The sequence below is a fragment of the Misgurnus anguillicaudatus genome, chromosome 13 (genome assembly GCF_027580225.2).
Source record: "Misgurnus anguillicaudatus chromosome 13, ASM2758022v2, whole genome shotgun sequence".
NCBI classification, from domain to species: domain Eukaryota; kingdom Metazoa; phylum Chordata; class Actinopteri; order Cypriniformes; family Cobitidae; genus Misgurnus; species Misgurnus anguillicaudatus.
In genome coordinates this window covers 10,474,423-10,489,518 of record NC_073349.2, presented here as the reverse complement: position 1 = coordinate 10,489,518, position 15,096 = coordinate 10,474,423, and the positions used below count along the sequence as shown (strand labels likewise).

General features: G+C 39.2%; 2 protein-coding genes across 3 annotated transcripts; one reads left to right on the top strand and one right to left on the bottom strand.

Moving 5' to 3' along the window:
• The first annotated feature begins 648 nt into the window (after positions 1-648).
• Positions 649-10,648, top strand: pigt (phosphatidylinositol glycan anchor biosynthesis, class T). Its single transcript, XM_055188657.2, has 12 exons — positions 649-1,090; positions 1,491-1,668; positions 1,769-1,896; positions 2,247-2,347; positions 3,982-4,068; positions 4,218-4,305; positions 5,025-5,122; positions 5,723-5,879; positions 5,988-6,188; positions 7,522-7,687; positions 9,772-9,855; positions 9,933-10,648. Exons 1-12 carry the CDS (start codon positions 709-711, stop codon positions 10,183-10,185), a joined length of 1,923 nt encoding a protein of 640 aa, XP_055044632.2. The 5' UTR covers positions 649-708; the 3' UTR covers positions 10,186-10,648.
• A 472-nt stretch (positions 10,649-11,120) lies between these two features.
• Positions 11,121-13,980, bottom strand: wfdc2 (WAP four-disulfide core domain 2). Of its 2 annotated transcripts, XM_055188658.2 has the most exons (5): positions 13,764-13,980; positions 13,125-13,256; positions 11,897-12,034; positions 11,499-11,659; positions 11,121-11,278 (listed from the first exon to the last, which is right to left on the bottom strand). In XM_055188658.2, exons 1-4 carry the CDS (start codon positions 13,864-13,866, stop codon positions 11,526-11,528), a joined length of 507 nt encoding a protein of 168 aa, XP_055044633.1. In that variant the 5' UTR covers positions 13,867-13,980; the 3' UTR covers positions 11,121-11,278; positions 11,499-11,525. The 2 variants fall into 2 exon arrangements, with proteins under 2 accessions (XP_055044633.1, XP_073731098.1); XM_073874997.1 differs by lacking the exon at positions 11,121-11,278 and having other exon boundaries at positions 11,385-11,659; positions 13,764-13,924.
• Between the last annotated feature and the right edge of the window lie 1,116 nt (positions 13,981-15,096).

The window sequence follows — 15,096 nt, the reverse complement described above, 5'->3', positions numbered from 1 at the left end:
GTAAGCAAACCGATCATGAGCCCTATTCACTTCTATAGCAGGATAAAATAATACTATGAAAGTGAATGGGGCTTATGAACGGTTTGTTTATTGTTTATTTATTTATTTTTTATTACAAATATAGCAAAGAAGGGATACATTAAGATAAACAACAAGCAACAGATAAATAAAGTTAAATTTTTTTTAAAATATATATAGTTAAAATATTTATATTGCCACTGCTCATTGTACAACACAAAACAAAGCGCCCCAAACAACACAAAAATAAACATAAATAAATAAATAAATGAAAAATATAAAAAAAAGATCAAGGAGCAAGAAATGACTTACATCAAACAATAAAATAATAAATAGGGTTCGACTTCATGCGGCGCAGCAAAAAACGACAGGCAGATGACGTCAAAGTACCGCGAGAGCGATCCGATAATTCCTGAGAAGTCTATTTCGTCTCACTCTCGCGGTATGTTGACGTCATCCGCTTGTCAGCTCTAGCAGCACCGCATGAATTCGACCAAGCCTATTTTCAGAGAGGAACGTAAACCTTGAGACTTCTTCCATTGGTCACAGTTTTAGATGTCCGCCTGTGATTGGATACATTTTTGTGATCCCCGCCTGTCATTGGTTACATTTTTACAAACACTTCTCTCATTGGTCTCCTGTCGTGTTGCACATGCAGGAAGTGTTGCATCAAGGGAAGCGGAGGCAAAAATGGCAGCGCACAGGTGCGGTTTGGCTCTAGCATTTATTTTGTTATTTTTTATCTTAGAGCACCGCGGCTCCTGTGATGTTCTTGAAAAATCAGATGATAATAGAGAAGAAAAACAAAGCGCTTCAGACGCGTCGCGTGAGCTTAACACCGAAGCTAATAATATCATTGGGGATGATCCGAATGAAAGGCAATGGCAATCGACAGATGTTGAGATGGATAAACCGGTTGACGCGACAGACAGTGAATCTTCCGCACCACCAAAAGTAAAAGATCAGTTTCAGGAGGAGTTGGTCATCCGACCCCTGCACTCCGGTGACATTTATGCAAGCTTCCAGTTCCGCACAGTATGGGACACAGATTTCTTACTGGAGGGAGAGAAGGGTGGGTGATCATTTGTTCTTTGTATCTAAAGTTCTCTAATATTACTATTTTTGACTATTTTAAAATTTTCAAAACTATGAGAAAATAACACATACATAACACACATCGTAGCTTCTGCTATTTCCAGCCTTTAGATTACACTGGTTGTCACAAAAGAGGTGCATTCTGGGATGCTGTTGAACCTTACTAACAGAACTACGTTTCCTTATATGCTCAAGCTCATCTGTTGCAAATAAATTAATATATTTATAAGGTTATAGAGTAGTATGTAACTGCACATTAAATACATTCAATTATATGTATGTATACATTAGATTTCTACATGCACACACTTCATATTATGTCCAGAGTTTCTCTCATGTCCAGTTTATCTCAAGTATTTACATTTGGTTTTTTGCAGTTTTCCATTACCGGCTCTTCCCCAAATCCCTCGGCCAGGTGCTGTCCAAGTTTTCTGTGCGGGAGCTGCACATCTCCTTCACCCAGGGCTACTGGAGGACCATGCAGTGGGGACAGCCCTTCATCCCCTCTCCACCTGGAGCTGAGCTCTGGGTCTGGTTTCATGACACTGTCGCTGAGTGAGTGGATTTACGTAACCCCTAACACCCTTAACTTCTTTTCAACCCCTTAACACCCCTAACTTTAAGGAAGTAACATTTCTTTGTGGGTTTTCTTCAGTGTGGATGGAAACTGGAAGGAGCTTACCAATGTCCTCTCTGGAATCTTCTGTGCGTCTTTGAACTTCATTGACTCAACCAACACAGTGCAACCCAGTGCTTCATTTAAACCGCTCGGTCTGGGAAACGGTAAGGCAAATGGGCTTTTACGGCAGCAGTGATTTGCAGTGGCAAAGTAATTTATTCGGCATAAGAGCCGGCAATATCTAGTGGACTTTAATGACAGCCTGTTGGCGATGTATCGTAGCCGAGCAGAATTAAAGCACATGCAAATATCCAGAGCAGCAGTTGCCAATAGGAATGCAGACCGTAGAGCTTATGAGCTTTACTTCATTATACAGTTGGAGGCTTTCAACAGTACAGAGACCTGGCAACCATTTAATCACTGTCAGTGTGAATGCACTTAACCTGAATAGCTAATATTACACTTTTAAAATCTCTACATTTATAATATTTCTCTATTTTTTCTCACTGTGCAGCTACAGATCACCGTTTTTTACGATACGCAACATTGCCACGTGAGATCGTCTGCACTGAAAATCTGACGCCCTGGAAGAAACTTCTGCCCTGTGGTTCTAAGGTTCTGAAAGTTGCCTTTAATTTTACTGATTGAGAGATTGAGAATAATGGGGCATTCACACTAATGACGCTTTTCCATTGCATAGTACCCCACAGGTTGGGTCAGGTCAGCTGGGGGCTTTTCCACTGGGTGCAGTACGTAGTACCCGATACTTTTTAGTACCACCTAGGTTGACGTTTCAAGCGAGCTGAGCTGATTCTAAAACGTGATGTGAAAAAACAGTAGATCACGGATTGGTCAGAGAGCATCATCACTACCAGCGTCATTGCTAACTACCTTTGTGCTTGCGCTGTCTCGAGTAAACCTGTTGTCGCATGTGCTTTGTTGTAAGTTCCCAAACTCCCTTTTAGCGGTGAAAAACATCCACGGGCTGAGAATCAGAAACACTAAACCAGTGTTTTCCTTGCATTTTGTGGCCTTGCACCTTAGCAGCGGCGCGAAGTCCGAGACGAGTCCGAGAAAGCAGAAATCGGTCTCGGACTCGAGTACTACATCACTATTCCAACGTTACTCGCTCGCACTTTTTGTATGATGTCAAAGCAGAAGCCAGCGCACTCATAACGACATGCCTATTATCTCTCCCCACTAAACTTAATGGAAAAGCTAACTGTGCCAAAGTAAGGTGAGCTGACACGACCTGACCCGTGGGTTGCTATGCATTGGAAAAGCGCCATAAGGCAATAACTATAACTACATTGGCGTCCACACATGGACTATAAAGACAACGTTATGTTAATTCATAAAAAGTATGATTTTAAACCTATATTTTAATAGTTGTGTTTATCGTTATCGTCCATAGTATGAACGGCACTTTAGCCTACATGAGAGAGGGATGAGAGAGAATTAATCATTGCTTGTATATAGTAAAGTGTTTCTATTTGGCAGTTCTATAGATGGTTTCAGCAATAATAACATAAACAAACAGCTTTCGTTGAAGAAACGTAACGGGGCATGTACACCAAAGCGTTTAAACATGGTTGAAAACGGCAGGCATATGCCGACTGTTGGCGCTTTGCAGCGTTTTTTAACTGTATGCTTTTGTTTAAAACGATGAACGATTTTGTTTGTTTTGGTATTTGTCCCACCCTTCCTCCACTGTGATTGGATAACAGAGTGAGAAATGACATTGACGAGCTGAGCTTTTCACCTAAAGTTGAATGACTTTGTATACACGCCCCTTCATTTCCTGTATACTCGTGCAAAAAAACTTTAAGAGTAGTTTATTTCTGATAACAAGCAAAGTAAACAACAAGTAAGTTATCTTATTTCAAATCATAATTAAAGCGTATCAAAAATGACACTAAGCTAATGTTACTGTGTAAAATGTGTACTATATAATGTATATAACGTTAACTACAGATCGGCTGCCAAACCTCCCTTCACATAGCGGTGATGCATGTTCGCCGTCTCCTCTCATCTGTAGGAAACCAAACATTTGTTATTTTCGACGTTGGTATTTGTTCCAGAGTGCAGTTTAGAAACTAATCAGACTATTAAACAAACAGAGACCGGAAGTTAAGTTTCTTCCAGACACATAACAGAGAAACCATCTATAGCAATATTTAGTCTAGTATATGAAGACATAAGATGAGAGATGAAAAGTAGAAAACACTAAAGTTGATGTTTTTTTGTAGGCAGGTTTGGCTGTTCTCATGAAGTCAGAGAAGCTGTTTCACAGTAGTTTTCACTCCCAGGCTGTCCACATCAGACCCGTCTGCCAGGTAAGCTGCTTTTACGCTCCTGCTCAAAATGCACGTGGGGGAAATGTTTATATGAAAACAATAGATAAATTGCATTGTGGCACAAAATTGACTTTGTCTGGCGCACATTTTATGCATTCTGATCGTAACAATTCAGATTTTCCTTTCAGGATGGGCAATGCACCAGCACCGCATGGGAGCTGAGGCAAACTCTCAATGTCGTGTTTGATCTTTACACTTCGGGTCAAGGCAAAAAGGGTAAGCAATAGAAAATAAATGGTAATTTGTTCTTTTTTTGTCTTTTCTACGTGTTATAAGTAAATGTTTCTAATTTTCATAAAGGGCCAGTTTCACAGACAAGGTTTAAGCCCAGTCTCAATGTAAATTATCTTAACTCTCTATGCCAGTGGTTTTCAAACTGGGGGCCGCAAGATGGTGCCAGGGGGGCCCCAGTTTTGACATTTTATGAAATACATTAATTTATCATGAATTCTGTGTAATTAAACCTAAAAAAATAAGGCTACTAACCAAAAGCACTACTTTTTTTATTATTTAAAGTTTTTTTTTTTATTAAAATGTTGAGTTTTAGAACAGTTTTTGTCACAAATTTTCTTTGGGGGGCCGCGAAGGAATGCACCGTACACAAGGGGGGCCGCACGCTGAGAAAGTTTGGGAACCACTGCTCTATGCGTTTCGAAAGGGAGCGGTGAGCTGTGAACTGAGCCTTTGGTTGCGATTCACAGCATCACCACTAGATGCCACTAAAAATCTACACAGTGGACCTTTATACTGCAGTAATAGCTAAAAATTATCCAGCTATCTATACAGCGTTTATTTTTGTATTGCCTACAAAACAATCATTAAAACCATTGTTTCACACCACACAGATGTTACACTTCACCTTTAGTATTTATAAAAAATATTGCAATGCTGTGTTTTACATATTTGTATGTATTTGTATCATCATGTTTTCGCAGAATGGTCCCTGTTTAAGATGTTTTCTAGGACTCTGACGGAGGCCTGTCCTCTTGCGTCCTCTAGTAAAGTTTATGTGGATATCACAGATAACCCTGAGGTAGGTAAAAACCATAGACTGTAAAAAAAGATGGACGTAGTGTCCGTGACATCACCCATAGGTTTCTGAAGATCGTTTTTGAAGCTTAAAGTAGGCAGTGCCTGCCGTCGCCATCTTGGCCGCACGTCACCGCACATTACTTACGGATATCCAAAAATGGGTAAAAAGGCGGGACGTGGGTGAAGCTGAAACCACGCCCGCCTAGCTCGACTCTAGTGACAGCAGTGGCTTTTCAATCGTCACTTAAGTGGCCACGGCCTTAATTATGCGGAACTTTAAGGCTTATAATTTTAATGGATGGGTTTCAAAAAAATTCACCCCCCTCACAGTTGTCATGAAGGGCATAATTAGCTATAAAGACCAAAAACAATTTTTGTACCAGGCTGTAAACATATTAAAGTTGGGCATTTTAACATGGAGGTCTATGGGAATTTACTCCCTTTTGGAGCCTGCCTCAAGCGGCCGGTCGATAAATTGCATTTTAAATCACTTCCGTATTGGCTTCATCAGAGAGATCGAAAAGGTTGCCCCCTCGGTAAAAACAGACAATAAAGACCTGTGCTTATTCTGTGTTTTTACTGTGTGCTGTTTGTCCAACAGGGGGAGCAGTTTGAGCTGAGCCCTGCCACTCCTGTCCTCAGCCAAGCTGTGGTGTTGGGGGATCGCAGGACGTATTCGGTGTACGACCTGACCAAAGCTGAGACTTTCGGACAGTTACGATCACTCAATCTTCTGCTACGATGGAAAGGAGAAAGCAGTATGAACTATTCAATGAGAGTAATGGGGGTTTCAGGAAAGCCCATCGAAGGCAAATCAGTTTCAGACTACTCACCTAAAGTGTCTTGTTTTCTGTCTACTGCTTTAGGTGAAATGTTGCGTCCTCTGCTGCACGCAGAACGCTATGTGGCCGGTTTTGGCCTTCAAACAGGGGAAATTCACACTGTAATCTACAATAACCACCCATTTCGAGCTTTTCCAATATTGCTGCTGGACTCTATACCCTGGTACCTGAGGTTGTACGTTCACACCCTGACGGTCACAAGCAAGTCTCGTGATAACAAACCAAGTGAGTAAACCATATGAATTCATGGCAATGTGCATTCCCTTGGTTTCAACCAAAGTCCCTTTACCGGAAGATTTGATGTTTGCAACGCCTCCAGGCAATTATTTCAGTCATGCAAGACTAAAGTCCTATCTACTTGAATGTGGAAAGACAGATATCTCTGAATTAGTTTTTAATGTTTAAAAAGTAGCTAACAAAACCCTGGTCAGAGCCTGACTCCACCCACTGGAAATATTTAAAAAACGCACGAAAACTAGCAGACACGAGCGGAGATAGAGGGGACAAACTGAGCTCGTACCAAGGATGTGGGGTGTGGTGAGCTTGAACCTGCTCATGTAGGGTCGTACCACTAACATCACGCAGTACCGCAACATCCAACAGGAAAATTCAACTGCAGTAGCCGCCGTTCAACCTGAAGAGGGCAGCACTCAGATGTTTTTACACCATATATTGTAGCATTGCATTAAAGGAATAGTCTACTCATTTTCAACATTAAAATATGTTATTACCTTAACTAAGAACTGTTGATACATCCCTCTATCATCTGTGTGCGTGCACGTAAGCGCTGGAGCGCGCTGCGACGCTTCGATAGCATTTAGCTTAGCCCCATTCATTCAATGGTACCATTTAGAGATAAAGTTAGAAGTGACCAAACACATCAACGTTTTTCCTATTTAAGACGAGTAGTTATACGAGCAAGTTTGGTGGCACAAAACAAAACGTAGCGCTTCTCTAAGCAGATCCAAAAGAGGAACTATATTTTATGGCGTAATAGCACTTTTGGGAGTACTTTGACTCGCCTGAAAAGTCCGCTCCCCTTCTCACTCTCATAATGGGAGAGGGAGGGTGTTACTGCGCCAAGTCGAAGTACTCCCAAAAGTGCTATTACGCCATAAAATGTAGCTCCTCTTTTAAATCCGCTTAGAAAAGCGCTACGTTTTATTTTGTACCACCAAACTTGCTCGTATAACTACTCGTCTTAAATAGGAAAAACGTTGATGTGTTTGGTCACTTCTAACTTTATCTCTAAATGGTACCATTGAATGAATGGGGCTAAGCTAAATGCTGTCGAAGCGTCGCAGCGCGCTCCAGCGCTTACGTGCACGCACACAGATGATAGAGGGATGTATCAACAATTCTTAGTTAAGGTAATAACATATTTTAATATTGAAAATGAGTAGACTATTCCTTTAATTACTCTGACAGGTCAAACTTATATGCTATTATGATGCGCAATGATGAGTTTAAATGGTTCAAATTCTTGGCTACAGTGAGACTCCAACACTTTGTGACTTTACAGATGTTATTCTAATATTTGTGCCTTTTTATTTCAAAGGTTACATTCACTATCAGCCCTCTAAAGACCGCCAGCGTCCTCATCTGCTTGAGATGCTGATTCAGTTACCCCCTCATTCTGTGACCGAGGTCACCGTACAGTTTGAACGAGCCCTGCTCAAATGGACCGAGTACCCTCCTGACCCCAATCATGGCTTCTATGTTGGGTAAGACTTATTTTTGCAGGAACACTTGACCATTCAGTTTATGGGTGTCACGATTCTCCAAATCCTCGATTCGATTAAACTTTCGGTTCTAAGCCTAAATGTTTACTTTTTTTTTTGAAAGCACAAAAAATGCTATGCCAGACTAGACTTTTATGAAATATAATATCTGACCTTGAACCCAGAGATGCCCTGCCATGTTAATCTTGTTGCCAGTGGAAAAATATTGTACATGCACATACCTGATAAAACAAAACTTCCTGTCAGATGAACATCTGTCAGTACTTTGCACTTTAAAAACGCACTTTTATTACCGTTAGACGAGATTGTGAGACTATACCCCAATAAGTCATGTTTAAATGCTTTTTTCATAACTCTTAAGCAACTGAAATAAGTTGTTGTGAAATTTAAAACAGATCTCAGTTCAGAGAAACTACCGGTCCTGGCACAGACGCCGCTCTGCTGTGCTCTTTTCTGATTGAGTTCAGCTGAAGGCGGGAGGCGCTTGCTGTTTTTTGTTTTTCATGTAAAGAGCAGCTTGTGTGGTGTCTCCTGCATCTGCCATGCTATCTTTTAACTGACTGTAGCTGTGTCCCAATTCAAGGGCTGCGACCTTATAAGCATGGGACCTTAAAGATGAGCACTCGGTCTTTCAAGGTGGCAGCCTCAGAAGTTCGCGAAGAGAACTGAAATGAGACAGTCTAACCTTCGGACGACCCATAATTGGCGTCACCTGCTGCACGCGCCTGTCAGCAGGACATAGCGGAAACGTTTCTGACTTATTAAAATAAATATGAAATCAGAAAAATATTAATTTAGTTTAGAAAATATGACACGTTGATGTAGATTAAACTATTCAACAGTATATTAAATCAATCAACATTAGAAATATATGCATCATAAAAATAATAATATTAACACAAAATATAACTTATAATACTAAAACAGTGACAAGAACATTTTTTTCTGAAAAATACACTTTTTTTTTAATAAAGGTTTTAATTGTTTATTTTAGAATATCCAGCCGTTATATGCAGCCGTTGCAGGCGCACAATGAATCTTGGGATATCCTCGGCTGTTAAGGATCCATTCGTTCTATCCTTAACATCGCGGAGAAATAAGGACGCATTTTGAGGCTTCATTCTAAGCATCCTTTGAATTGGGACGTCCTTACAAGCCTCAAGTCGCGCTGCTGTGACGCAATCGGTCTTAAAATACGGCCTTAGAAGGTCGCAGCCCTTGAATTGGGACACAGCTTGTAACTAGCGAAGTTAGAGGAGGTTGACTCGCAGCACTCAACACGTGTTGGCAAGCCGACCGGACGTGAGATGGGGTCGTGGCAGCATCGACGATTCTGTTTTTTAATTTGAAGTTCAAGGTTGTGATTTAATTTCCATTGATTTCGGTTTAAAATCGAAATCGTGAAACCCTTAATTCAGTTACATTTTATTTTCATATACAGTGGTTAACAAGTTTATTAGACCAACACCTAATGTAAGATTTAATGGGTTAAATCCCAAGGGTTTGGTTGAATTAAATGCACTGAAAGGCACTTTGGATGAAAGCATCTGCCAAATGCATAAATGTAACACTTTCTTGTTTATCAATATCTACTAGGGATGTAACGATTCAACCGTGTGTCTGTCTGAAAGCGATTCTGAATCGCAAGACTGCGATTCTTTGTTAATGCACAGCTTGTGCGTGTACTACGGCATTTGGTCAGTAGGAAGTCCTTATCAATCTAAAATCATAACGAGTTGGAGTCGTTTATAACGTGCATTTAAAAAAGCAACACTCGTTAAACCAAATCATTTAAAATATTCTTTATTATCATGAAAATACCTGAAACCATTTGAAGAACAGTGATATAAATATTCCTGTAGACATTTCCTGGAATAGCATTCGTAATGCCACTTCTTTTGTGGCACAAAGGGAGTTTCTGCACGGGAGCGCCCCCTGGCGTTCGGATGTGCCTGGATTTCACCGTAATTCATTCAAATTTATTCATTGAGAAAACGCGCATTTGCACGGTTAATCGTTACACCCCTAATATCTACACGTTATTTTCTCATTTTATGCTTTTGTAGATCTTCTGTGATCAGTGCTCTGGTGCCAAGTATGGTTGCAATGAACACAAACTTCACACAGGAGCAACCGTTGTTTAGCACTTTGTAAGTATGACGCGTACAGCCGTTACTTGTAAATAGGAGTAATATATCTCAATAACCTTTTCACACTTTATCTCCAGTTTCCCAGTAAAAGAGGAATCGAACTACTTCATACGAGTCTACACCGAACCTCTGCTGGTGAATTTACCTACACCCGACTTCAGCATGCCGTACAACGTCATCTGTCTCACCTGCACGGTGGTCGCGGTGGGATACGGCTCATTTTACAACTTGCTGACCCGCACGTTTCAGGTGGATGAGCCGGGCCTGCCGCTGGCGAAGCGTCTGGCCAACCTGATTCGTCGCATCAGGGGAGTCCCACTGCTGACCTAACAGCTGAGAGAACTGTGACACTAAAACAACGGCAACTACTGGAGCTTTAATATGCTTTTTGGCCCTGTTAGGACCTGAAGACTTACTGTATGTTTAACAAATGAGCTCCTGTCTATTACGGATAAGTGTTTGGATTATTTTTCAGGAAGAAATGTTTGTAAAATTTTAACAACCGTGGCTTGTGATGATAATGCACGGTTGGGTTTGCTCAGGCATAGCAAGCACAGCCAAGGACGGGCGGTACAGCGTAACTACTGATGATGGAAACTTGCTATGAATGAAACAAATAGTTTCCAATTGCTGTAATGCACTTTTATTTAAATACATGTTGTTGTTTTGAAAGATTGGACTGTTTTTACTTTTGTGCAGGCATGGAAAGATCACCAGGCTGGGTGCTGTTTTATTCAGATTTTGAAGCAGATTTCTAAATCTGTCCAATAATAAACTGAACAGATACGAATAATGTGTGCTGAGAACAATCTGTACGACAATTTTGTGTCCAAATGTGTTTTTCATTCCTGTCTGAAGGAAGAATGTGTTCTTTTAGGATCCATTTGGCTGCTATTATGCCATTCTGGTTGAATTATGCGAAAGATCCTATCTGTTAAATAAGTACAGTCACTAATGTTAGGTCATTTGGATAAACAATTCAAATTTTTTCATCCATATTTCCTTTGTTGTACAAAACCCATCCTCTACAATTCTTTCATTTTTAATAGGAATTGGCACATCATTGGACTTCATACATTACTATCAGCTTTATGCATCACTGTCTTGACATTTCCTGACAATTGCTTTGACCCTTTAACAGCCAAACCCAGTTGGAGAGGATGGAAACAGAGGTCTCTTTCATTTCATTTGTCTTGGGGAGGGGAGCTTTTACATTCCTAAGCACTGATGCCAGCGAGCTGTTACATGAGAAGAGAACAGCAATATGTGCGCTGGGATACCAAAATGTGGACATTTTAATGTAAAAAAAAACTCCATCGCAGAAAGAGATGAGATTTATTTGGTGGTTACAAACAAAACCAAATAAAACATCCCCAATAGATAAAGTATTCAACTTAATGGCTTCATGTATAGTGCGTATTAAAGGCGGAGTCCATGATGTTTGAAAGCCAATGTTGATATTTGAAATCACCTAAACAAACACGCCCCTACCCCAATAGAATCTGGACCTTCTGTTGATAGACCCGCCCCACACATACGCAACCCGGCATTTGATTTGATTTGATTGGCTATAAGTGTGTTTTGGTAGTCGGCCCGTCTCCTTTTCCAACGCGTTTTTCAAACATCGTGGACTCCGCCTTTAAGAAATCGATTCCTCCATGACTCTGAAGTCAGCATGGCTCGCTGCATGCGTGACCACAGGTGGTTGGGCAACATTTCTGTTCTGCAGGGCACTGGCCATCGTGGTAACAGTATTCGGCACACATTGGTGTCCCCTTTGGTAGGGAGCACCGACCAGGTTTCACTGCATGGATACAGATTTAGCATTTATCTTCAAATATACAGCAAAGTTTTACTGAAGCAATTATATGGATTACTTGACTAAGACTAAGAAAGACTAAGAAAATTGATAATATAACAGCACATAACATTAAATAAAAGAAATGAGGAAACTGGTGCACAGACCATGCAAAACTTAACAGTCAGGCAGACATTAGAGATCAGATTCATACAGATTGCATGCATTGTTTATTTAATATACCTGTATATGGTGCAGTACATTCGTGTCCACAACCATTGCTGCAGCATTTCTCATTTCCCGGACAGTTGCTGTCATTGGCACAAAACTCGGCACACATTCCTGCTCCAAATCTTCTACGAGGACAGACTCCAGGCTTTGCTGTGATATGAGAGAAAAACCACATCATTGAATGTTAAACACCTTTATCTTTAAAAATACTTGAATCATCTGTGCTTGACATTCTGATGAAAGTGATATTTTTATTTATAACAAACTATTTTAGAGAATAAAGTCTCTAGACACAGATTGTTAGCGACTAGTTTCCATAAACAATGTCCAGCAGTGGATACACATGCTTTACAAAAGTTGATTTTCAACAAATTGTAGTGTGTATTGTAACTTTTGCAGTTTCACACCCTTGGCATTTTGACAAAAATCTCTATTGAAAATAATGCACACTACAAACACTAAGTGAATCTTTTCTTCTAGGTAAACGAGTATACTAACTCCATTAGTGTACTTTATTATAATTAATAACTCTCACACAATAAATATTTCATCAGAATTTAAATTGTAATATTTTTTAAAATGGACATTTCTCAAGACTTTTTAAGATGTCAAATAAATATTTGGTGTCCCCTGAGTACGTATGTGAAGTTACAGCTCAAAATATCATATAGATCATTTATTATAGCATCTTAAAATTGACACTTTGTAGGTGTAAGCAATTTTGCCGATTTTGGGTGCCCTTTTAAATGCAAATGAGCTGATACATGCACTAAATGGCAGTGCCGTGGTTGGAAAGTGCAGATTAAGGGGTGGTATTTTCCCCTTCTGACATCACAAGGATGCCAATTTCAATGATCTATATTTTTACATGCTTGCAGAGAATGGTTTACTAAAACTAAGTTACTGGGTTGTTCTTTTTCACATTTTCTAGGTGGTTTGAAGCACTGGGGACACAATTATAGCAGTTAAACATAAAAAAGTCAGATTTTCATAATATGTCCCCTTAAAGTAAAATATATTTTGTTTATTTTTTTACACAACGTAAACATAAAACATAGTTTCTGTATATAAGAAATAAACTAAGGCATGTTAAACAAATTTATGACTTTCATAATAATAAATAAAACTTTTTTTTAGTAAATAAATGTGGCCATGGTTGTAAAAAAACAAACTAGCTATAAGTATGTTTTAGGAGAGTATTGGTAACACACCGCAAAAGCTGAAAGTGAATTGAACTCACTGTAAGCAGGTGGCACACACACAGCTCCACAGTCAAACACACAACATTTGTGTTGTCCGGTACAGTCTTCATCTGAAACGCATCCATGACTGGATGGCGCAACTGTCAGCTTCCTCGGACAGTGACTGACCACTTCAGAACAGAGACAAACATGTTGTATTTATCATTATATCATCATTATTTATCATAGGCTTTGTAATTATTATATTATTATAAATATATTATTTATTTATTTCATCATACACATAAAAAGTGGGCTCTTTGCCAACCACATTTTTCACTTTTTATGACTGACATAAACCCTTTTGGAACAATTTAAAAACAAAAATGCACTGAAATTAATTGTAGGCTATTCTTGGCTGCTAATGTCAACAATGTGTCTGTAATACTTGTGGCATTGTATAATAAAAATGTAGGAGACAAGCTCCTGCGTCAAACTGCCAGCATCTTTTATGCAGCTTTGCATTAAAAATAATAAAATCCAATTGGGATATATGAACACACGGTTTTATTAAACTATTGTACTACGTTTAAATTGCACTAAATAAAAATAGATTTGATATGAGGTGCTGATATCATGTTTGCGGGAATCACATTTCGAATTCGAATAGAATAATAGTCAATTCACAATGTTCTCACCTGTTAGGTTTCGTCCTGGAGCTGCTGCGGTTGGCGTCCAACATCCAGCCAGACATAATAAAACGACACAAACACTCAGCAAGCAATAGACGTGAGTTTTCATCTTCACGACCTGCGCTCACAAACTGAACTTAGTAGGAATATGCAACGAATATACTCGAGTGAAATGGGCGGAGAACTGAAAAACAAAGAATTTGTTCCATTGCATGAAGCGTTGCGCAGACTGGTGAGTGTATGACGTCAAACTACCGCGAGAGCGATTCTTTTAGCATATCTTTCGAATTTCTCTCGCGGTACTTTGATACTTTTATCTACAGATAAATTAGATTAGTGCAGTGTTGTTGACAGCTCTCGCGTTTGATGTGAGACTCACCTTCAGAATCTATGCTCTTATTCTTCACAAATAAATATCTTGCCGAAGCAACGTAAAGTTAAAACAGCATATCCACAAACGTGTTTCATTATTTATTCTATTATAATAGGACTAATTTTTAAATGGACAGGTTTATAGCCATATATGCTGGAATGGCGTAAAGAATAAATAAATAAAGAAAGAAAGAAAGAAAGAAAGAAAGAAAGAAAGAAAGAAAGAAATGGACGGTTTAATAAAAACAGAGCGTGCGCTTATTCCTGTCACACTTTTTCACACAGGACCATGTAGTTTTGGATTTTGATTTCCCCTAAAGGAGACATTTCACAAGACTTTTTAAGATCAAATAAATCTTTGGTGTATTAGCTCAAAATATCATACAGATAATTTATTAACATGTTTAAAACTTTGTAGGTGGGCAAAAAGGTACAGTTTTTGGGTGTGTCCTTTAACATGCAAATGAGTTGATCTCTGCACAAAATCATAGATTAAGGGGCGGTATTATCCCCTTCTGACATCACCAGGGGAGCCAAAATTCAATGATCTATTTTTTCACATGTTTGTGCAGAATGGTTTACCAAAATTAAGTTACTAGGTTGATCTTTTTTACATTTTCTAGGTTGATAGAAGCACCGGGGACCCAATTATAGCACTTAAACATGGAAAAAGTCAGATTTTCATGATAATTTAATAATAAAAACCTTCATTTAAAAACTACATGTTGTGTTCACTTGTGTTATCTTTGACTAATATTTATTGTTTGGTGATCTGCAACATTATAGTGTGACAAATATACAAAAACATAAGTAATTTGGAGGGGGACCAACACTTTTTTACACCACTGAATATGTTCTACACTGCAAAAAAAATTCAGTAGAAATTGCAGCTGGGTTGCCAATATTAACAAGTCTTTATCTTTACAGAATAAAACTATACAATAACAGCCTCATGCAAAGCATTCTG

What these genes read in the sequence shown, in the direction of transcription:
- wfdc2 (XM_055188658.2), bottom strand. Translation starts at nt 13,866, where the DNA reads ATGAAAACTCACGTCTATTGCTTGCTGAGTGTTTGTGTCGTTTTATTA. An exon ending in TCCAGGACGAAACCTAACAG is followed by an intron (nt 13,257 to 13,763) that starts GTGAGAACATTG and finishes TCTGTTCTGAAG; the next exon opens with TGGTCAGTCACTGTCCGAGG. An exon ending in GTGTGTGCCACCTGCTTACA is followed by an intron (nt 12,035 to 13,124) that starts GTGAGTTCAATT and finishes CTCATATCACAG; the next exon opens with CAAAGCCTGGAGTCTGTCCT.
- pigt (XM_055188657.2), top strand. Translation starts at nt 709, where the DNA reads ATGGCAGCGCACAGGTGCGGTTTGGCTCTAGCATTTATTTTGTTATTT. An exon ending in ATATCACAGATAACCCTGAG is followed by an intron (nt 5,123 to 5,722) that starts GTAGGTAAAAAC and finishes TTTGTCCAACAG; the next exon opens with GGGGAGCAGTTTGAGCTGAG. An exon ending in GTCTCGTGATAACAAACCAA is followed by an intron (nt 6,189 to 7,521) that starts GTGAGTAAACCA and finishes TTTATTTCAAAG; the next exon opens with GTTACATTCACTATCAGCCC.